The sequence below is a fragment of the Pantherophis guttatus genome, chromosome 2 (genome assembly GCF_059756535.1).
Source record: "Pantherophis guttatus breed Tessera chromosome 2, ASM5975653v1, whole genome shotgun sequence".
NCBI classification, from domain to species: domain Eukaryota; kingdom Metazoa; phylum Chordata; class Lepidosauria; order Squamata; family Colubridae; genus Pantherophis; species Pantherophis guttatus.
In genome coordinates this window covers 129281245-129305058 of record NC_142064.1, presented here as the reverse complement: position 1 = coordinate 129305058, position 23814 = coordinate 129281245, and the positions used below count along the sequence as shown (strand labels likewise).

General features: G+C 39.8%; 1 protein-coding gene across 7 annotated transcripts in view; it reads right to left on the bottom strand.

Annotated features, from left to right (window-relative positions):
• ARHGEF25 (Rho guanine nucleotide exchange factor 25) overlaps positions 1–23814 on the bottom strand; it is a 98890-nt gene that overhangs the window by 17035 nt on the left and 58041 nt on the right. For all 7 annotated transcript variants that reach the window (XM_087886713.1, XM_034419202.3, XM_087886712.1 and 4 more), the window contains 11 exons: positions 16920–17230; positions 16147–16224; positions 13598–13725; positions 13016–13082; positions 9512–9615; positions 8936–9005; positions 7415–7504; positions 6487–6579; positions 2324–2374; positions 1785–1862; positions 1024–1218 (listed from right to left, as the gene is read on the bottom strand). In XM_087886713.1, coding sequence (XP_087742839.1) covers positions 1024–1218; positions 1785–1862; positions 2324–2374; positions 6487–6579; positions 7415–7504; positions 8936–9005; positions 9512–9615; positions 13016–13082; positions 13598–13725; positions 16147–16224; positions 16920–17230 — 1265 coding nt within the window. The remainder of the gene's footprint in view (positions 1–1023; positions 1219–1784; positions 1863–2323; positions 2375–6486; positions 6580–7414; positions 7505–8935; positions 9006–9511; positions 9616–13015; positions 13083–13597; positions 13726–16146; positions 16225–16919; positions 17231–23814) is intronic.

Below are 23814 nucleotides of genomic sequence, written 5' to 3'. Positions count from 1 at the left end.
GAGTAGATTTAGACTTAGCTTATTCCAATTCATAAAACAAAACACGTGCCATACAATGATATATAAAGGGTTTAAGGTACTGTCCAGTCTCAGCATCACCTTTTTATTTTTTGTTTGCCCATACAGAAATTGTATGGCTTTCTGGTTATAAGAGTGTATCCTGATGCAAACAGAAGTTACATTCATTGATTGGTATAAGGCATGGAAATCAAACAACTTTTTTCCCCATTAGATTTGCTACACTGTTTACTCTATAGGTTCTGTTTTTTGTTGCCCATGTATTCTCAAATTGCAGCTATAATTCCAGATATCTGCATATATCCAAGAGAATATCAAATTTACTATGTGGTATTATGTTATACAAATGCACAAGGCCCCTGCAAAAAGATGGGGCACCCAACTTTGGAAATGGAAAATTTCCATTCTAAAGACGCTTATGAGTTAGTACCAGATGCTTAAATGTATCTCAATTCCCCACTGTTAACTCTGGAATATCTTTTTTTTTTTAATTCAATTTTTTAAAAATTTTATATTGTTTATACATATCAATGCATGAATAGTGTGATATCTGGGTATCATACATTTCAGTACAATAAACCTGTTATTACTCCTAGTTATTACATTTCATTTTCATTGTTTAATATACACATATCTTTTACTATCACCCAGATGCGGGCAAGAGATGATGGAAAAGAGACGGGGAGGGGAAAGGAAAGGAATCCTTCATAAATATATCTTAATAAATATGTATTAATATTAGAATTACATAGGCTGGCTAACTATTTTACCAAGTAGTGTAATGGACACTAGAATAACTTTTCAATACAAATAGGTATGAAGAGTAGAATAAGGGAAATATGAGAAGTATGAATAAGTACAAAACAATAAACGAAACTAGAATTTGAAATATTAAAGATGCATAAAAATATGATTAGCAGTGAAATGCTAGAACTAAAAAAAATGGGTGATTAGATAACGAAAGAATGTATTTTAATATACATATGTATATTAACTCTGGAATACCTTGATGCTGCTCTTAAAGGCATATGTTGGGGCAGCATACGGACCACGCCTTCGCTCCAGGGTTTCACTTAGGATGAGAATTTGCTCAAAGAGAAAGATGCGACGCTCACGAGCCCGGGCCAGGATCCCGCCTGCCTGCTCTATCACCCAAAAAGTGTTCTGCTGCAGCAGCTTCCCTTGTGAAGTCAGCTTCCCCTACAGAAAAAAAAAGCTTTGATTTATCCAACTGTCTAGCATCAAATTACACTACTATGAGAGCTTAATGTTAGTATGGTCTAGCACATCCTTATCATGCTGCTCTATGTCAAAGGTTCTTTCCCACCAAAATGGTAGCTTTCCTTGTCAACAATTTTCTAAAATGTAGCTTGGGACAGCATTCACATATGCCACTATAGTTAAAGTGGTAGTTTCAACAACTGCACCATCAGGCATTTCAAAACGTCTATCTTAAATCATCCTTCTGGCCAAAAGACTCTAAATCTTGCCCTCCCCACCACTTCCCCATAATATCCTATATTTTAAGCTCAGATTCCCAAGTAAATCTGTATTGAAGTTGAGATCCTTCAGAAATAAGCAATTAAGATCCTTCCTTGAAGGAGAGTACAACCTTCCTGCCATTGAAAGACTGAAGTGATGATAGAGGGTCAGGGAGGATGGAAAAAGAGAATTGTTTCAATGCTGTCTACCATACTGAGCCAGCTAATCAGAAATATCAGAGCTAAGAATGTCCAACCAGAATTGGACTGATCCTCAGAATTTACCTCAAAGCCTTGAAGACGTCCCACATTCATCATGTCATTGCAACGTTTGGGAACAAAGCACATAACATCTACAGCTTTCTGAAATTCAAATGTAGAGAATGAAGCTAGAAAAGATGCACTGGATTTGCCAAGCCTGATGCCTCTGGATATATCAATTTCAGGGATTATCAGTGAGCTGTAATGAAGCTGTTAGCCTTTTATTCCACATCTTAAACTACAAAGGCAAGGTTAAACTGAGGGGGGGGGGGGGGATCCCAAAATAAGATCCGCTAGTCATATAGAAGACTTTACTGGCCTGAGATATGAAGATAACAGTGTATCAAATGTACAATAACTGATATAGGATTTGGATTCCCCATCTGCCAATCTTCCCACAACTGTCATTCTTGTAAATGCTGGGTGGTATTCCAACCGACCCACGTGATATTCCAATCGACCCATGTGACTGTAATTCTTCATTCAAAAGCAATAGTGTAATATCAAGATCATTACATAGGAACAGTGGCTCTGTAATAACTCCCATTGGTTTCAACTCCTACCTCCAGCTGTTGCGTGTCCTTCCCAGCTTTGCTATAATACTTCAGGAAATCCTGGAGACAGCAAGAGAAAGAAGAAAGGGAAAGAATAAGTGTTTTTATAAGGGAGAGAAAAAGAGCAACATGAGCTAGTTTATGATGAGAGACTAAATTCAGTGCCATCCACCGTTACCACTGTTCTATTCCAGGGGTCTCCAACCTTGGCAACTTTAAGACTTGTGGACTTCAACTCCCAGAATTCCTCAGCCAGCTGGCTGAGGAACTCTGGGAGTTGAAGTCCACAAGTCTTAAAGTTGCCAAAGTTGGAGACCCTTGTTCTATAGTTACCATTGTTACCATTACCAAGTTACCATTGTTCTATGACTTACCTACATCAGCTTATACCTATTTGGTGTCCCCTTCAAATAGGTTGGGAATATAACTCTGTTTTGCACTCAGGATCTACTGAACCCATAATCCTCTCACAGCATGACCACTGGCGAAAGCTTACGGTCCAACACATCTGAAGGCCACCAAACGTGGCAAGAGTGACATAAACTCCAACCTCCTTGTAGAAGAGGCAAGTCATGACTTAAAACTAAATTGTATCCCATCCAAAGGCAGCTGGCAGCATTCAGAGCCATTACAAAACCTCACCGCTGTGTATTTTGTTTGCATAAAGGCCAACATTCCCATTAGGCAGGAATCTATTACTGGATCAATTTCCTAACTTTTAAATCAGCTACATGAACATTTCTGTACGTTCAAGAACTGTGCAGAAGTAACGCCATTTGGAGCAATACTATTGAGCATATTTTTTTTTTTACACCTGAGTGCCAGTTTTTCAAATCATAATTATACTCATCACATTGTGAATATCTTGACGAAACACATTAAACCATATTAATTTTGAGAAAATTTGAAATTAAAATTCTGAAGATTTTTTTTTAATTGCAAGCTTTTGTATAATTAAACTCACTATTGGACTGATGTAAGAGAAAATATAATTCTTTCCTCCCTAAATTATGTTCCCAGGGACCTGAGAAATACTAAAACCTGTTAGTTTTGCCGTAAAATGCACAAAAACTTGAGTGGTATCAATAGAGTTAGAAGATACTAAAAGATGAAAAAGGCTCAGGGAAGTAAAACCATTAGAAGAAAACTTATATGCATGAAATACTGCCTTTACATCATTGTCTTTATAGTACTGCTCTCATTACCTCATAGAATCTAGCCCACAATTGACAATTGCTACACCCAAACAAATACTTGTGTACTGTTATATCCAATCACATCTACATTCTAATTTGCATAACTTTAGAGGAATTGTATCCCTACTCTTTCTAGGTTTTTTTTATTACAGTACCAGAGGCAACAGAAGCAATCTTGCTTCAACAAAATTATGTGCTGGCTTCCAGTTTAACTGAGCCCTTGGGGAAATCTGTGAGTGACTTTTCTCCTAAATAGAAAAAAAGAATGTTAATGCTCCTAGGATAACTCAGTGGGGTAGGTACAGGGTTGACAGCAGTACCTAACAGAAAAATGGCCCCAAAGCAGTTTTTAGTTGGAACAACAGAGCAAGAGGGAGGGCAATAATGTTGTAATAATTATTCTATGGGAATCTGGCTCAGATGGATATCTGCTTATCTGCCTTCTCAGTTGGGTTGCCTGTATTTTTGTAAATAACACAAAACAACAACAAAACTCCAGGGCTCTCTTTATCCAAAGGAAACTAAAACCAGCAGTGCTATCCTTTAAAGGCCTTAGTATTCGGGGAATTGGAAATATAGCATATACAAAAAAGAGGAGAAGGCCAAAGAATACGAGGTAGACCCAGAAGAAGATGGAGAAGCAACATCAAAGACACACTACAACAGCATCAACAATGGGTGAGGCCGCCAGAACTGCAAGAACCAGAACTACCGAGGAAGAGGAGGAGGAGGATTAAAAATGGTGGAAAAGATCAAGAAACAGTTGATGTCCAAAATGTAGACAAGATGACAAATTCAAATTTGTTGCCATTAATGTCTGAACTGGGCAGATGCATACTTTCTGTTTGGCCTCTCACTAGTGCAGGCCACTCATTGCTTTCTGAATGCAGGAATGGATGAATGTCCTCCCTCCACTCTCATTCCATTCCAAATGCAGCCCACTCTCAGGTTTTCCATCTTCAATTCAAATCTGCTGTTTTTAAACTCAAGCCACCTTAGGTCCTTCAGAGAAGATGGTTTCCAGCGTTTCATCTTGTTCTAAGAGCAGCCTCAGTTCTGATTGGCTCCAGTGCCGGGCACACTGCCTCTCCTCCAATGGGTCGTCCTTCCTTTACTGCTGGGCTATAGTGTTGTTTATTGGTCAGCAGTTGCAGGTTGTTACTTTTTAAAATAATCCTGCATCTGATCTAACAATCATTGAAGCATCCTCATCCCTATAAGCAGGTGCTCCATTCCATCTTTACATCTCTCAGTGGAGGTAGGGTTAATGATTTGCTCTTTCTGTCCAGACTCTCCTTTCTTTCCGACTCATTTCCTGAGTATACCTGCATCTGGGCTTTCCCTTCCCTGCCTTTCATTTAATTTGACGATCTTTACACTGCAATGTAGGAACATTGCTATTTTATTTTTGTGAAGCTAAATAAACAGTTTTTCCTTGCTCCCCTTTCCATGGTCCTAAGGAGAAATATAAGCAGGAACAACCTGTTCTCTATTGCTTTGATACAATTCAGTGGTGGGTTGCCCCCGGTTCATACCGGTTCTATAGAACCGGTAGTAAAACCGGTGGGAGGCTCCACCCACCGACCCCAACGTCATCAAATCACTTCTGTGCTTGCGCAGAAGAGCAATGTGCGTGCGCAGCCCCGGCGCAAACCGGTAGTAAAGGTAAATAAAACCCACCCGATACAATTGTATCATTGGCACTACAAAGTATCATAAAGGGGGGGGACACACACCCCAAAAAGGATCTGCATTAGTGTCAAAGGAAATAATGTGGGAAGGGAAAAGTGAAGGCACCCACGCATGCAAGCATTTGGGGAAGCAAAGGCAAGGCATAAGGACCAATGATTAGGAATCAATCTCTAAAAGAAAAAGGCAGGCACCAGCACAGTAGTATCCACAGGAGCCAATCAACAAAACAGGAGATTGTGAGTTTATTTATTTATTACATTTTTAAACCACCCATCTTCCTCACAGGAGGAGTCCAACCTTAAGGCATGAAAGCTGGTTGAGTGACTTTGGGCCAATCGCTCTCTCAGCCCAACCGACCTATAAGGTGGTTGTGAGGAAAATAGGAGGAGGAATAGGCTGACGAGTGACTTATTAAAAGAATAATAAAGGTGGGATTAAAAAAATATTTTATAAGGCTAATTGGAATTTATGATAATAATAACAACAACAACATCATCATCATCATCATCATAGTGGAATGCACTACCTGACTCTGTGGTTTCTTCTCCAAACCCCCAAAACTTTAACCTTAGACTGTCTACTGTTGACCTCACCCCATTCCTAAGTGGTCTGTAAGGGGCATACATAAGCGCACCAACGTGCCTACCGTCCCTGTCTCACTGTCCCCATTTATTTGTATCCATTTCATGTATTCATAATCATGTTTATACTTACATCTGTTATTTTATATATGCTTGCCAACTAAATCAAATAAATCAAATAAATAAATAAACTTCGAGTGGCCCTTGTCTAGAGTAGAACTTCTGAAACTGACATTAAGAAACAAATGGCTTTAGGCTGCAGGGTGGAATTGCCCCTCAGTCTGAATCATTATTTTCACTCTGGGGGATTAAATAGAAATAACGTCCAGTAGGGGGTGAAAAAACATCACCAGATGGAGAGGCCACTCCTTTTGTGACATTTCACTGGCCTACTGCCCTAGAGAAAACTCAGATGTTGTTAGGAGCTCCTTTTCACCAATTTCTGCCCTCTGGATTCTACAGAGGCCACCTCCAACCTGGTACTCTCCAGATGGGCATTCATGTTATTAATGGGGAGTTAAGGCAATTGGAGTTTCAGCCATCTGGAGAATAACAGGCTGGGAAACTTGCTCTTTAAAGATCAGCAGGAAATACGTGTATAGATCCTTCCTGGCTGGATTTGCCTTTGGCTTTGGAGATCTTTGGAGATAAGACTTTTTGCCCTTAGCTTTGGAGATCAACAATCCACTTTCTGCTTCAGCACCTTGAGCAGCAGTTGGTATTTCATGATCCGCTGTACGGGCTTGATAAGTAAATCATTGAGTTGCAGGCGATGCCCCAATTCCTGCTTCAGTTCCTGGAAAAGAGAAAACGATGTACAGCCAAGTCTGTAAAAAAACGTGTGGGAGATTGACTGTGCATGCTATATAGATACCACACAAAATGTGACATGCTTTAAAAGGACACCTGCAAGTGAAAGAAGAGTATTAGAGACTTGGGAAAGCAAGATGGGACCAAAAAAAAATCTAAGATTTAAAAGCAGCTTCACACGCTTACATATTTAGAATGGAGCTTAGCATAGAAGAACATTTGCAGCCTGTTATTCTTTATCTCGGAGCAGAAGGACCCCAGGGATAGGAAATTCATCATTCTTTCAAAAGACCTTTCTTTCCCACCCCTTAGCTCAAGGACAGGTATTTCTGAGAGAAAAGAAAATTCTGAAGCCTGGGGCCAGTCAACAGCTGCTCATCTACTCCTTATGCCAATTTAAAGAGTTAATACAGGCAACCTCTGATGGTATATGGCTTTTAAAGTCTCCCTCAACTGGGAGTTCTCACCTCTATTACGGCTAACAGATGCCAGGAGTTATTCCCATGGGTTTCGCAAATCATTGCCTACCCACATTAAGATGAATGTGTGGTAGTGTGCAAGAAGAGGCAGATGTGTTGGGTGGCAATGGCTCCATACAAATGCTTCTCCTCAAGATGGGAGCTGCTAGATGACAGGACCAAAAGAGGTTGCCAGGTACCCTGGAGTTCATCTGCGTTGGCTGAGAAAGGGGCACACAACAGCACAAAATCAAGAGTCCCTTATGCCAGCAGGAGATGAGTCAGACACAAGCAAGTTATGTGGTAGAGGCTGAGGGCAGGAAGAAAGAACAAAGCAGCAGTCAAGGCACATAAGCCCCTTACCTCAAAGTAAGTGTCAATAAACTCAGAAACAATATGCTCAGATTTGGGTTTGTTCTGACAGTAAACAACATACATGTGCAAACGGCGCTCCTAGAATACAACAGGGAAACAGTTCAGTGGAACACTTTGGATACAATTTAACATGTATGTTAAAGAGCCAGGTCCAAACCTCCTGAGCAATTTATACAAGTTACTAGTTCTGCTGAAAATCTTATTTTATGGCACATGCTGTCTTTTGCCTTTGAAACATTTTTTATTGTTTCATCCTTATCTATGCTTAAGCCAGCATTTCATAGCTTGTAGTTCACAGCTTGTAGTCGTAACCATTGAATATGCATACTTACTAAGAAATAAATGTATTTTTTTTATTGTTATACACACACCCACACACCTGCCCCACATTTATTTGGGATCAACCTTGTTTTGTTGAATTATAGCAGCTTATTACAGCCAATTTTGTTGAATTATAGCAGCTTATTTTGTTGAATTACTACAGTTAAATAGTAGACTAGGAAAAACATCTTATTTTAGCAAAGTTTCCTTTTACAAAGGAGATTTATGGGTTAATCATGGTAATTCATTGGGGCAACAACAAAATAAATTTGTGAAAAATAAGATTCAACCAGGGTGTGAATGATTCATGGCAACTCTCCTCTCTTTGGGGTTTGATATTATTTAGAATGTAGCCTTTAAAAAAAAGTACAAAGCTATCTGTTCTCAGGCAGCAATTCTCCTAGTTTTCAAAGATGATTTTTGAATTTATAAATAGCATTCAGACTTCTTCATTACTGTAAACTGAAATTGTTTTATTAAATGTTCTTCTGCAGGATGAAATTGACTAGGGCAGATGTACTGACTATTCCTTTGACATGGTATAGTCAATTCCACCTTCTATCAGAAGAATGTTTCTTTCTCCAACCTGCATATAATTGATGACTCCCATAATCACCAACTGAATGGCCAAAGGTCATGGTGCTTGAGGATTATGAGATTTAAAAGTCTGTGAAGTCTGTGCCACATGTAAATAACATTTCACTTTGCAACTCTATACCTCATTCCATTTGCACTGTTATCACACTACTTATCACCAGTTGTGGGACAATAATTACCAATACTCCTAGACAATGAAAAATCTCTTGTATTAAATATGCCATAGGTCAGGCTAACAAATGCTTGATAAGAAAACGGGATCAATATCATCATCAGAGCATCTAGCTTTCTTAAAATGAGTAAGGGATTTCCTCTTTTATGCTTAAACTTGCATAATCCCTGAATTAATGAGGCTACTGGACATGTTTTCCGGAGGAATTAGATGATTCAATCAAACTAAAGCTCCATCTAGGTCAGCATTCTGCATCTGACCATGGCTGTTCTGAAAATGTTTTAATGCAAATAAAAAGGATAATTGTTTTGTCTTGGTGTTTAGAAACTAGAAATCTATGCTCCTCGATTCAGAAATGTCATTTAACCATTCAGCTTCTATTTTGACAGCTCTTCTACGCTCCAAATGTAGGGACTCACGTGCTTTATGAACAGCTCAGCCAGAAGATCAGGGTCCTCCAGACATTTCTCCAGCTGCTTGAGTAAATAACTGCAGTTGGGGGAGGAGAGGGAGCAGATATGGTATCCATGAGATTGGTACCCTTATCCCATCCCCCCATTTCCTCTCCCCCCCCCCCCCCGGCTTTTATATTACAGATTCAAACCAAAGTGCTTTTCAAAGGAGGCTAAGAAATATGAGTCCTTCTTAGGACTGGATTCTTTTGGGAAAGAAAGGAAAGAGGATCAGTAATCCGTTCAACCATAAAATAGTGGCCCATCAAAATTCTCATCCCTTATTTTGCTAATTTCATATTGGTCACATTCACCTAGATAGGTAATCACTGAGTCAATATTAGCCCTTGAAACAGTTGCCAAGTAATAATCCAAAGTTACACTAGACTTCCCCCAGATATGGCCACTGGACTACAGTTCCTATTATAGCCATTTGGCCTGATTATTGGAAAGGTCTACGTAAGCCCACAGGTTCAATAGGAAGTTCCATTGTTACCACATACCATGCTCTATCCAGAAATGACTGTTTGTTTGTTCACTCACTCTTTATGCCAGTCATAGATCTGGTGGATGTTCCCAAAGATTATCTTATCCTTGCCCTTCATACCCTCAGGGATGCCACGGGTATTCATGGTCACCATATAGCCCTGCAAAATCAGAAGAATAGGCTAGACGAGGAACTACTTTGTTTCTTCTTTGAAACATGGAAGGAGTGAATGAAGGAGGAATCAAGACAGAATTCCTGCCCTGACAGAAAGTAGGGATAATGGGCTCTGACTTGGTAACTGGGAGAAAAGGAGTACATGTGCATATACCTTATTTATAGCAACTATGGTTCTGAGGAACCCCTGAGGAACCCCTAATATTTAGAAACATATCACAGATTCCTCAATGAGAGCAATTCCCTTTTTTTAAAAAAAGTCTGCTCATTTTTAAATATATTTCAAAGAAATATGTCACAGAAGAAGATTTTTGGGGTGATAAGATGCCTTTAGTCTACATGGAGACATGATTAACAATATGTTGACCTACTAAACCAAAGATAAAGTTGTTTTCCTTGAACATGGTACAAATACCAGTTTGTACTAAGTTGCATTACAAACTCAAAAATTCTTACTTAGAATGTAATATACTTTATAGTAGGATGGGCATCCTGCCTCTATATTTTGCTTGGATTTTAACTCCCATTAGTCCAGTTAACAATATCTCAAAGTAAAGAGCTTATTGGAGTTTAAAACCAAAATATATTATGTTGAGATAGATTTATATTCCTTCTCTAGTGCTTTTATTTGTTGGAGAAAAGAAGTTGAACTGCAGAAGAAGCAGCAAACAGGTGCTCTTTTTCAAGGACTTCGGAAAATATTATGACTGACAAGCAAGGGACACATATTACTGCTACCTTTTCTTCCATTTTCTGGTATTCACCAAAGTTCAAGGATTATTTCTGTACTATCCTCTCCTTTCCGTTAAACCAGGTCTCTATGACTTAGGCGTTTTGACTATAAACCTGAAAAATTTGAATTATTGCAAAAATGGGAGAGTTCAGCTAGAAATAACTCATTGGCAGTAATGAACTGAGGACACTTTAAAATAAAATACAAATTCATTTTAGATATGTAGTAATAGAAGCTCAAATAAAATGGGTAACAAGTTGAAGGGGAGGAGGAATGGAAGAAGACAGTTCAGCAATAAGCAGACAGAAAATTAAAGTCAGTAAAGTATAAAAGGAAGCATTATTTTATTACAAAGGGAGGTTCTGCCCAACTCAAGAAAAGACGTAAATGAACGCACATTTTGCAAAATAATTGTGTCTGACAAAATATTTTTAAAATGCAGAAAATGAAAGACCAATTGTTAAATATATTAAACACATAATAACTTGTATTATTTTAATACAAGTTAAAAATATAAGAAGCAGGAAATTAGTTAGAAGTGCAATGAAACCATTATATGTCAACAATATAGTAGGAGTCATTATAGGAGTCAGGGAAATTGCCAAATGAATCAAATAACTTTTGTACATTGGTCTTTACTTTAAAAGTTGCTGGAAGTATACCCAGTCCTGAATCAGAATTGATTGAAAATAAATGCTCCCCACACCCCCACCCCATAAGGATCAGGGCTTTGCAGCCTGTGGCATTCACCCAACAGATCTTAAAGAACAGTTGAGGAACTGCTGAAGCATGAGACCAAATGTGTAACATCTCTTAAATCAGACTTCTTAACAGAGAACTTGGAAGGTAGCCAATATATTAGCAATATTTTTAAAAGAAAGGGACTGGGGTTGATGGAGAGGAAAAAAGAAAACAACATCCAGGAAATTACAGGCCTGTCTGAGATGCATTGATGAAAAACTCAAGATAACTGATATTGTAAAAATGTGCCTAAGCACAAGACTCATTAAGGAAGAATTTTTGTGAAGGGAGGTTCTGCTCTGCCAGCCATTTAAAATACTGCACCATAGAGGCATCAATAATAAAGTTGCAGATACAGTAAGTGATCCAGTGAGTGCTATATTCTCAGCTGTTCAGAAAGCTATAATGAGGTGAGCAAGAAGCTCACATACAACCATCAACTTCCTTTTTTTGACAGCCTAGATCAGGGGTGTCAAACTCGATTTCTTGGCAGGCTGGATCAGCGTTCTAGTAGTCCTCCATGGGCCAGGGGGAGGAGGAGTCGGCAGGCGCAGGCAGGCCCCAGCCCCGCCATCCCGGCTGCCTCCTGTGCACATGCATGCCTCCTGGGATGGCGTGGGCCAGGCCTGTGCACGCGTGGCCAGCTGCCTCCTTCACACACACACATGCCCACCGGGATAGCATGGGCTGGGTCGAAGCTACGTGGGCTGGCCCCTTACAATTTCCAGGACAGCCGTGCCTTGAATTTGACACCCCTGGCCTAGATGATTCCACAATTCTGCTGCTGAAAACTGATGGAAAATCATTGACATTCAGTACTAAAAGGCTAATATTAGCACTGTTTCTCTAATACATTTCTTCCAAAACAAGCCTCCAGTAGGACGAGCCCACATATTTTAGCTTTTAAGTAAAACCTTATCAAATTTTCAAAAGAGATATAAAAGAAGCCAACAGTTCCAGCCTGGCAGAAAAATGTGATTTTTAATATATGAAATTCTTGACTATAAAAATGTTGCTCGCCCTACAATTGCAGCAGTCAAATGTAGAGATATGCAAACATTTCTATTTCTGAATTCTAATTCCAATTCTAAATGAAGCGGGTTGTTTCACATTTGACCCCCATATAGTTAGGATTGAAACAGGTTGTTTTGAATTAAAAAATCAGGGCTTGAGTTTGAATGCCAAACAATTTGTACACAACTAGTCAAGACATAAGAGGATAGACTGGTTGCTAGTTTTGAAAGACAAGCAACAGAAGGTGGAAATAAATAAATAGGGCTCAAAATGAAGTAAACACAAAGTACAAGCTGATTCAATGTTAAAATTTACAATTAAGACATTCAACAGAATAGCGCATTGTAAAGTAATGTGCTCTCTACAGGATATTACATTCCACCCTGTTTTATGTTTCCTCCAGTAGCCAATATATATTTTGTACCCAAAATCGGGCAACCGGTTCTCATTTGAAACTTTGGGATTTTACTTTTGTCAAAACTTTGTCAAAATTTAATATACTACCGTACTGGTATGAAGATGGTTAGCCCATCTCAAAAAAATGAGACACAGACTAGAGGAGAGAAAAAAATTGAAGGGGAAAGTCTTCTCTTCATAAGAAACTGAGGTTTTCAAACCTCAAAGGAGGCATTGTGTACCCAGGATGGCAATGCAACAATCACACAGGGTTGCCCTGAGTCAGTCCATAGTTACTTGAATGGCTCTTCAGACTGAAGATTAGAATCAAGCATTAATTTTCTTTTTCTTCTGCTCTCCTCAAGCAAGAAGACAGGCAGTCTCAAACAAACTACTCTCTTTGGAGGAGGGAAAATATTTTGCTCAAGATCCCAAAAGATCTGGAGATGACCCGCTGATGGATAGGGAATTAGTGTCTAAGATGTAGAGTATATGTGTGCACCTCCACAATCTGGCCCAGGTCTTCCACGTACATCTTCTCCGTTTCAATCAACTCCCTGAGAACAAACCTGCAGACAAGACGAAGCAGCAGTGTCTAAGGGGAAGGAAATGCATTGTGTGAGCCCTGTTCCCTCTTTTCTTATGTACGGCATCCCTCCCATCTTCTTATTCTGCACACATGTGCCGCTTACAGACATACAGTAAAGCCTTCTCTATGCTGAGGAGACTCTTGTATGACACAGAGAAAAGGACCTTGTTTGCAAGCTGTTTAAGATGTGACAGAGCAAGTATGCTGCAAATATCTGAGCAGTCAGTTTTTCCTGAAGTATTACAGGAATGTTGATGCATAATTAACAACTGATTCTATATAGCGTGTCATCCTAGCACATTTGGAATCAACACTTAGGACTTGGTGGGATATATCCTGAGTACAAAAGCTATGAAATAACTCTTATTTCACCTCCATTAAATCTGTGCCTCTGTGCTTTTCAAATGTCTGCTACATTTGCCTTCCACCTAGTCCTGTGTTTGTCCCTTTCTCCCATCATGATTTTAAGCTACTGCACCAATGAAAATCACTTACATACTCTTTTCTAAGGCACTACGCCTCTCCTCCTCTTCCTGCTCCTCAGAGAGTGGGGGCTGCACAAGAGGTTCCAAGGGAGACCCTGGGGTTCTGGGATCCATGGGGAGCAGAGAGGGCTCAGAACCCTGTCGAAAAAAGAAGAGAAAAGATTCCATTTCATGTTAAAATTTGCAATAGACAATAATAGGTTAAAAGGCAGGTTGAGGACTCAAGGCAACTCAAAACGTCTTACTCAAGCAAGAAGAGATACTGTAGTGTCTCATTTCCTCTAACCTCATTCAGAATATGAGAAGTTTGATGGTGCTCAGGAAGGAATATTAATCACGAATCCGGGTTTACTTTTCTGTTTTGGAACAGATACTTGTTTTTTATGCTGGACACTACTGACATTGGCCATACATTCCTTTTGATTTCCCAGCTTCTGAAAAGCAATTTGAAACCCCTTCACTTCTGAAATTTTAGAAGTTATGAGGTAAATAAAGCAAATTGCTGACCCACCATGAGCTGCTCCAAGTTTTGCGGTAACAAAAATCCCAAAGGGAAAGAAAATACGCTAATGCTCCAAGTTACTGGAGACTTTGCAGGTAGCTGATCCTTTGCCAAAGAAAAGAAAGTTATAGAACCCATTTCTTTTTTAAAAAACAAAACAAAACAAAGAAGCCCTTCCAATTTAAATGACTTGTTTTTCATATACATTATATGCAGAAAAGAAAACTGATTTACTTGGATTTGGTTATCAGATCATCTGTTTTAATAAAGTTAAAGAGGTATATAATCTGTGAGCAAATCAAGCACTGCTTCTCAATAAGATTTACATCGAGTTCCAAAACTGATGTTATTTGTAAAAACTAGACATGCACCCTTCTCTGATGCCTGCCAAATTCCACAATGAAAGTATTGTTGAATTCTGTGGTTCTTGAGTGCAACCTTTTTCATTCTATAACATTTTTGTTTAGAGAAACATTTATATGGAAACATCAAACTGTTTCCACCTTACCTAATTATTATGGCCTTTAAAGTTTGAATCTGTATGGCATTATTATAAATCAATGAACGCCTATTATAAATATGTCTTGAAATTTGCTAATAACATTTTGGCCAACAAAGCATTAATAGCCTGTTTGTAGTCAGAAATTTGTGTATATAAGCTTCTGAGTAACAGTGGGCTTCATCTGAATATAAGAACCTATCTTATGTGGAATCAATCCAATGATCTAAACCAGTTATATCCAACCCATGGCCTACGGGCCGCATAGAACCCTGGACAGGTAGAAATGGGGCCCCACAAGATCATAATAAAAATATTTTAAAATGAAGGAAGTTTGTTATGTATTGTATATATATTAACTATATTATATATTTTATATGTGGCCCAAGACAATTCCTCTTCACTCAATGCAACCCAGGCAAGCCAAAAGATTGGATACACCTGTTCTAATCGTCATATACTACTTAAACACAATGGGTGTAGTTCTCCACAGCTCCATCAGTTTTTCTCTTCAATCGTGTATTTAAGAAAGACAAAGGATTAAATTGAGGACCTTACATATAAAGCTATCCCATCTAACTATTCAGAATAGAATAGAATAGAATAGAATAGAATAGAATAGAATAGAATAGAATAGAATAGAATAGAATAGAATAACAGAGTTGGAAGGGACCTTGGAGGTCTTCTAGTCCAATTTTTTCAGATAAGTAACCCTACATGCACAAGGAAGGGTTATTAGTAGCAGTTACCACCTTAATAAGTTAGATGGTTTTGTGATTTTGGAAGGTTTCCTTAACCTCGCTCTGTTTCTGCCACTTTTATTTTACTTTCTTTTTTAATTGCTTTCTTGGTAAGATTACACAGAATAATTTCTTTTCTCCTAGCTCCCTGAGAATATTGGTATTGCCTGAACTGTAAGTAAAGTACATATTGGTTTCTATGAAGATGGCATAATTCTTTAAAAGGGGAAATTGGCTCAAGAAGGGAAAGAAAAAGAAAAGGAGAGAAAATAGGATGTAAATCAGAACTGAGACCAGTTAAAGAAGTCATCACAAGATTGTCCAGTCATTCCTATTCTTTGCCTGCCTTTGGCTGCAGCTAATCTCATTTCATGCAACACTAACCGCATAAGCTGCAAATATTTAACTTCAATGTCAAAGTATTTTTCTGAACCAAGGTAGGCAACATAGTAGACATGAGTGCAATTTTGGAGCTTTCTAGCCTATATCCTAATGTTGTGGGAACTGTATCTATCTTCCCAGAGAAAAGATAAAAAGTACATAAATTTATATTTATATAAAGTCAGCATATACATTTAAACAAACAAAGTATCCTGAGTGTTGGTGAAACAAACCCTCCCAAATTTGCTTCCAGGAATAAGAAGATATTTTATAGTGTCTCGATCTTAAATTTCCAAATGTGTTCACCGCTTCACAAAAGTGGTTGATTCTTCTTTAAAGTCTGCTTAAATATAACAAGCATCCATCACGATGTGCATTGAACAACATCTAATACAAGACATATTTTCTTCCTGCCTCTCCCCACCTTCACAACCTACCTGGTTGGGTGTTTTTGAGCCATCTCCTTCTAGAAGGTTGGAGAGCAAGGAAAGGTCTGGGAGATGAGTATTGCCATCCTGAAATTATAAGGGAAGGGTATCAAACAACTTCTCTTTTAATCCTCCTCTTTTAAATTTCATTTAGGTAACAGCACTATTGCTCACATCATTACACACTTTTAGCACCCCAAATCTCTGCCCATGCTCTACACAGCTGCCAGTTTGTTCTACCAGCAAAATGAACACACTTAATCAAAGCTTTTCTGTAAATCAAGTGTGAAGTTTAAAAAAAAAAGGCATCAAGGTGCATCTAGGAAACTGGCTCCATATTTTAAAAAAAAAAAGGTTACAAGACAAATCAGAATAACTCATGCTATCGTACTGACAAATGAAAAAGGACAGTGCTATTTTGAAGGTTGACTCTTTCTACTCCACTCCGACAGGCGATAGGTGATCAGATGTTTCTGATTCATAGTATCATGTGCATAATGATGCTGGTGTTCTTCAACAGCATATGTCTTGTCTTGTTTGCTCAAATGAACTATTTGTTCTATGTCTCGTAATCTAGATCAACATCCCCAACTTGGGTTCCTTCCACATCTGTGGATCTTAACTTAGGGAATTCTCAGCCATGGACATCTGGATTGCAGGAAGCTAGCCTAAAGTCAATGGACTATTCTATCAGGGCTGGCGGTTGCCTAATCCTGCCTTGCAGTGAGGGACTGAACAAAAATAGCTTTTGTTTGCACAGGCATGCATTTCTTTGCTCTTACTGTGCTGATTGACTCCTGTGGAACAGCGAACGGTTCCTCTGGTTGGCTGAGGAGGCCTAGGTCAATACTCTTGCGATCCTCCTGGCGCCCATGGCGCCTTGTCCGGCCTTCTGTTTTCCTGAGTGGGCGTTCTCCCCGAGGTAGCCCACCACCACTTAGCTTGCGCACTGGGTTGGTAAGCCATTTCTTGAGGGTGCTAACTGAGTGGCGGGAAGCAGGGGAACTGGGAGCTGAGCTGCTAGATGCCTGTGGCTGGATTGAAGCCACTGATGCAGAGATGCTGCCATCGCTACCTGCAACAGAGTACGGATCTGCAAGAAGAAGACAGAGACAATGAGTGCATTATCACAAATGTAAAGCACAAAGGCAAAACATTCAAGTAAATGGATTCAAGACTGCCCAAGTAAGTTATACTCCATAACCTGTAAGTCCTTCCACTAGTTATGAAAGCGTACTCTATGGTATTCTATACATTCTCACCAAGGACAAGATCCTCACTCAAGGTTGCAGTATACGCGTTGCACGTAGAAAGTCCAGTTGAAGTAGCCTGAGGTAGTAAAATGGGAAATACCCTTTGTTGTATTATTAAATTTTATTTTTCCTTCCCAAAGAAATCTTCTATATTGTTGGTTTGTTTATTATCCTATTTTCCTTCAATAATAGGATTCATTGCTGCATGCATGGGGTTTTTGGCTAGCCTTAACCTACACACTGATCAAGCCCAATCCTGTCCAGCTTCAAAAAAAAAGCTGCTGCACCATTCGCTCTCATGATTATCAAGAGAATGGATAGCAGAAAGTGGGCCAATGTTCTGGCAGAATTTGAAGACCAACAAATGAAATAATTATGAATTACATCTTGAAGGCCTCGAAATATCTTTTTATGCTTTGTAGTAAGGATGATAGGGTTTTTCTTTTGTCTATGAATCAGATTTGAACTGGTGACCACATTGAAGATTTAGAGTAGTTAAAAGAGCTGGTAGGAATTGGGACCCAGTCATTTTGAAATAGACCCCTTGATCAGTGATGGGTTTCTACCGGTGAGGCCCGGTTCGGGTGAACTGGTAGGGGTGGCTGCAGGAGGCTCTGCCCACCTGCCTGGACATCATCACGGATGCTCTGTGCATGCGCAGAAGCACAGTGAGCAAAGCAAGAGCGCTCGTACATGTTCACAGTTCCAAACCAGTAGCAAAGGTAAATGGAACCCACTACTGCCCATGATACTTGTTCAACAATTAATTTGAGGGACATTTATTTATTTTTCAGGATTATAGAATGCTCCACTTGTATTCAAGTCTAAACAGCGAACGTGCATTCTTCATAACCAGGGTTAAAATCATACAAATCAATCACTAAAAAATCTTAAGTCACCAAGAAAACATTATTTGAATATAAACAGTCACAAAATGTAATGGGATATCTGCACATCATTGAAAAACCAGGTGTTAATGGTCTTAATGTCAAAGAGCTGAAGCCACTCTTAATTGCATCCCTTTGCATTCGCCAAGCTTATTTGAAATGAATACTAAATTTCATGTTACGTTTTGCTTCAAAAATCAGCGCAGGTCCTTATGCATAACACAGCCTCCTTGTATGAACTGCAATATGCTCTACATGGGGCTGCTCTTGAAGCCCACTCAGAAGCTTCAACTGATTCAAAAAGCAGCAATTTTGGCACTGAGGAGCATATTGTGTTATGCCACGTGACAGCCCTGCTTCGTAAGTTGCACTTGTTGCCAAGCCTGCTTCTGGATGGGATTCAATATGGCATGGGGTCTGTTTATTTGTGGGACACCCTATCTCTCTGGGTGTCTGATTTGATCTGACAGGGTTGGCATGCTCCAAGTTCTTTCAAGTTAAGCAGTGTCATTTATCAAGACCTCAGAAGTGTGATTTCTCTACTGCAGTACCTGCCCTCTGGAATGAGGTTCCCCCTGAAATTTGGTAGCTCCCAACCAGATGGTATTCTGGAAACCTAAAAGACTTCCTAGATTCTGGGCTAGGGTGGTTGGTAGCCCTTACTGGGTGGGTGATATGTGTTTTTCTACTGTGTTTCCCCGAAAATAAGACCAGGGCTTATTTTCTTTTGATCCCCGAAAAAACGGCTAGGGTTTCTTTTTGGATGGGTCTAATTATTGACTCACCTCGTGGCGGTGGCACCAACAGTCCTGCCCAGCAGGAGCCCACTGCCAGCCCACTTCTTCTGCGGCCATTTGTTTCCGCTCGCACGTGTCACCCCGAGCCTCCATTTTGCTGTCAGAGCCTTCCAGAAAGCTCTTTGCAGCTGAGAAACGGGCTCCAGATTGATGAGCCCGGTGCCCCCTGGCTTCTATTTCGCCTTCAGATGCCTTCCTTAAAGCCCTCTGCAGCCGATAACAGCTCTGTGGGCTGCAGAAGAAGTGGGCCACAGAAGAAGCAGCCGCAGAAGAAAGAGAAGCATGTGCCGGAGTGTGCGAGGCCTGGTAAGTAGGGCAGTTCCACACATCCCATCCCCACCATAGCTTAATTTTTACCTTGCCCCACCCCCTGCACCCCAGGGTCGGTGAGGTCTTAATTAGGGCTAATTTTGGAGGTAAGGCTTAATTTGAGCGCATGTGTAAAAAACATGATAGGGCTTCTTTTCGGGGTGGGTCTTATTTTAGGAATAACATAACATCTTTGGCCAGATTCACCATCTTCTTTAATGTTCTACAGTTTATTTGTATTCAGTGCATTTGCTATTTTGTCTTTTAATACTGTGTGGCACCCAGAGTTGATCTGGAACTGGGCAGTATCCAAATCAATCAACAAACAAACAAACAAACAAACAAACAAACAGCCTTATAGCACATCTGCTTTATATGCATTCATTGCAAACCTTGTTGGGACAACTTCAATGCAATTTGAAGATGAACAGAAGTTGCATTAACAATAGCCCTATGTAATTAGCAAAAACTTCAGCATAGTTTGGATATTTTCTTAAATGACGGAAAACCTGCATATCCATTTCATATATGACACACAAAGTTCATTCCCCCCAAATTTGGCATCCAGTCTGGAGAAAAGCCACTGCAAGTAACAGGTCCATCAATTTCACTAAAAGCAAATACCACCCCTGAAATTAAGGACATATATTGAAGTGAACTGAATGTTTTTGCACTGAAAAAGTTTCTCTCTCTCCCTTCCCAACCAATATCATGAACAGGATGTTGTTGTTGTTTTGAAGCACAGCTTATGCCTCTAATCAAGACATAAGATTCAGTAAGAGCAAGAGTACAACCACTTTCCTAGGAGACACAGTCTTCATTTAAGTGCAACGGATGGGCCTAGAGAAACCGAAAGCTGAAGCAAAGACAGGACATTAATATTCCTCTCCTATATTCTAGTAGTGAGTTGACATAATGAAATAAGGTTTAAATTAAACCCTGGTTGATGGGCGCAGGTGTTCATTTGTATGCATTAATATTTATTGAGTATGTATGAAAATGCAATCATCTGGGTGAGAATAAAGGCTAAATTTACACAATCCAAGTTCTGTGTCAGGAAGTAGACTGATTGAGCTGTGTACAGAAGCAGTTATGAGATCAGTTACACAATAAGTGTGATTTTTCAAATAAACCCTAAGGTTACTAGCTTAATAACATCTTATTCTGGATTAGACAATAAACACCGGTTGCACGCAAGCTGACTACATAGTTAAGTGATTGCATACATATTTATGCCAGATTTGTACAAACTGATATGTACTTGAAGTCTAGGATTTATTTATTGTCTGATGACTGGTTGAATCTATGAATAAAAGAGCACGTACACAGTTTTATTTTACTGTGCATCAGACCACAACCATCAATTAATATAATCATGGGGAGGGAAATCAAGTAAAATTCATAGATGCGTGAACCAAGAACTGATGGCTCACAGGTGAATTAATTTTTGTTGTGTACTTATCTCACCACCTTCATGGAACTCTGTGCAATATACACAGCCCTGTCCCTTCTAGCTCATCCTCCATAATTATCATCTAAGGCAGGGGTGGGGAACAATAAACTTCCTTATAACCTTCTCTCTCATTTTAGATCGGGGTGGGGAACAATGGCCCTTTTATGACTTATGAACTTCAACTCCCAGAATTCCTGAGCCAGCATAGCCCAGGAAGCATAGCTGTCATCTAAGATGACAGAGAAGGCTGTAAGAAAGTTTGATAACCATATGAGGATATAAATTGAGGTCTCCTTGACCCTATTTCACATTATAAATACTAGACTAGAATATACATGTAAACTGATTCATAAAAGTTCAGGGATGTTGTGTGAAGTCTGTATCTGCTTCGTTTCCATAAAAATCCATGACTGAGATTTGGTAATCAACTATGAATCAGTATGATTGTGTAAATTAATTACTTTGTGGCATGTGAGTGATTCAAATACGGCTCCGCTTGAGCAGTTTTTACAGTATACCACCGTATAGTCTGAATTTGATGAAAACTGATCCAAATGTACTTTAAATTGCAAGGGGTTTCTATTTTCCAGATGTTGTTGAACTGCCACTCCAGTCACCATTGACTATGCTGGTTAGGGATCTTGCAAGTTGGAGTCCAGAAATATGTGGAAAAAGCAGTTTCCCCACATCTGTTTCAAAACAAATCATGCTTAGCTTCAACAGAAATGTTTGGTTTAGCTACTTTGGCCCATTTTCTGCTTACTCTCATGAAGTGAGCCTGAATGCGGGGAATTATATCTGAAAATGCATGTTGGAGACACTCCAATAAATGTTTATAAGCCAGCAGTATTGTCCCAATGCAACTAGCAAGATAAAGGAGTCTTGTTTTCAGGAAGAAAAAACCCCACTGTATTGCAGTAATAACCCATTTAGCCAGGGGCCATAATTCAATACAGTGGCATGGCACCTGCTCCTGAAATAACACTGCCTGCGTCAGGAAGTAGAGATGTGTCAAGCCAATGCCACAGGCATCTAAACCCACCTAGGAAACTAACACGACAGTGTGAGGGGTGTTGCTATGGCAACCAATCAGCTCTGTACATGTCCATGGTCTACTTGGGATGAAGGCTTAGGGAAAAAAAAAAAACAATTTGCACCCACAAAATATAGCATGCAATGTCATTCTTACCGCTGCTGCTTTATTACCCCATGGTCTGAAGCCTGTACCTGAAGTGCTGAAATTCGTGTTGACTAAATGTTCTTTCACAGAAAATATTACTTCTACAGAAAACTAGCAAGTCAAGGACAAGGTTAAAAGCTTATGTAAGGACCGCTAATGGAAAGGAGAATGGAAAGGACTTCTCATTTGCACTCTAAAGTAATATAAATCAGAAACAGCTTTACTGGACTCCAGTTTTTGTTTTTGTTTTATTTATAGACTCTCCAAATCAAATGACTTTAAAGAAAAGTTCAAATTGGCTATTTGGTCCAAGTAGTATCTATATATGCATGTGTGAACCACTTTTAAGGGCAGTTTATGTAGATTGTATTTACCTCTAGTCTAGATAATTGTAAATTAGGCTAAATATGCCACATCCTCAACGAATGCATGCACTATTTTAACTCCACAAGCCAATTACCTTTCATCCCTAACACACGTTTTATTGAGGTGGGGACATTTCTAATTTAAACAATTGGGCCAACGCTCTGATGGATGAGGGAGGTATGAGGGCGACTACAGGGTTATCATTGATGAAAGAAGTGGTCAACATTTTCTGTGTGGTGTAGCTTTTTGAGCATTTTAATAGAAAACAGGGGCACAAACCCGCTTTGCATTGTATGAGGAATATGAATATTTTTTTAAAACACTGTTTTTAATGGCACCCTTCCACATGTTATCTCAGCTTCACTCTCTTTAAGACTAGCGTCATCCCTGGCAACAGACAAACCTCTTAGTTTTTTGCTGGCACGGAAGAACAAAGAAAAACAGGGATCTGTCAAGAATCTATTGCGTCCCAGCTAGTGATTGGTGGGGCCACCTTCAAAAAAGTGTGTCAGAAATAGCTGTTCAAGTCTGCCTTAACAACACGTTATGCCAGTCCATTCCCGCTGGCTGCTCTCCAGAAGTAAAACAAGAGTAAAGAGTGTAAGAGCCATATTCACCTAAACCAGGGGTATCAAACTCGATTTCATTGAGGGCCGCATCAGGATTGTGTTTGACCTCGGGGGCCAGGGTGGGCATGGCCAGGGTTGGCATGGCCAGCTTGACGTCACTCGTCTTGGGGGCGTCTATGGTGGCCCAAGCTCTCTGCCAGCGAAAACAGGCTCCAGAGCTCCATTTTCAGTTGTGACGGCCTCCTGCTGCCCTCTGCCAGTGGAAATGGAGCTTGGAGGGGAGGCCATCGCAGCCAAAAATGGAGCCTGGGAGGGCTGCATGTGGCCCTCCCAAGCTCCGTTTTTGCTGGCAGAGGCACTGCGGGCTGGTCCTTTGCTGTTTCTAGGGCAGCCCCGCAGGCCAGATCTAAGCACCCCGTGGGCCGGATCTGTCCCCCGGACCTTGAGTTTGACACCCCTTACCTAAGCTATATGTTGCTAAATACTGATCTCCTTCAGATTCCTCCTGTTACTTCTATGGGTGATGGGGCAACCATTAATATCAGTGGAGGAGGAATGTGCACAGCACGTTCCTTGGCAAGGCCTGGTGTAACAGGCTGCGCCTTCCACCATCTGTTCTTCAGGAGTTCAGTGTACTGGTGGGTGGAGCCATGTGCGGGAAAGAAAGACTCAAAACACAAGGGGAGAGGATTTCTTTACACATTTCCTTTTATTCTTCAGCAATGTATTTTTCATGATTTTTTAATGGCAATTCTCAACATATATTACCAAAAAAAAAAAAAAAAAAACACCTGATCCCCCTAACCCTTTCTTATAAACAACAGTAAAAAGGACTTTCTGATAAGCAGTTTTGGGTAATGATG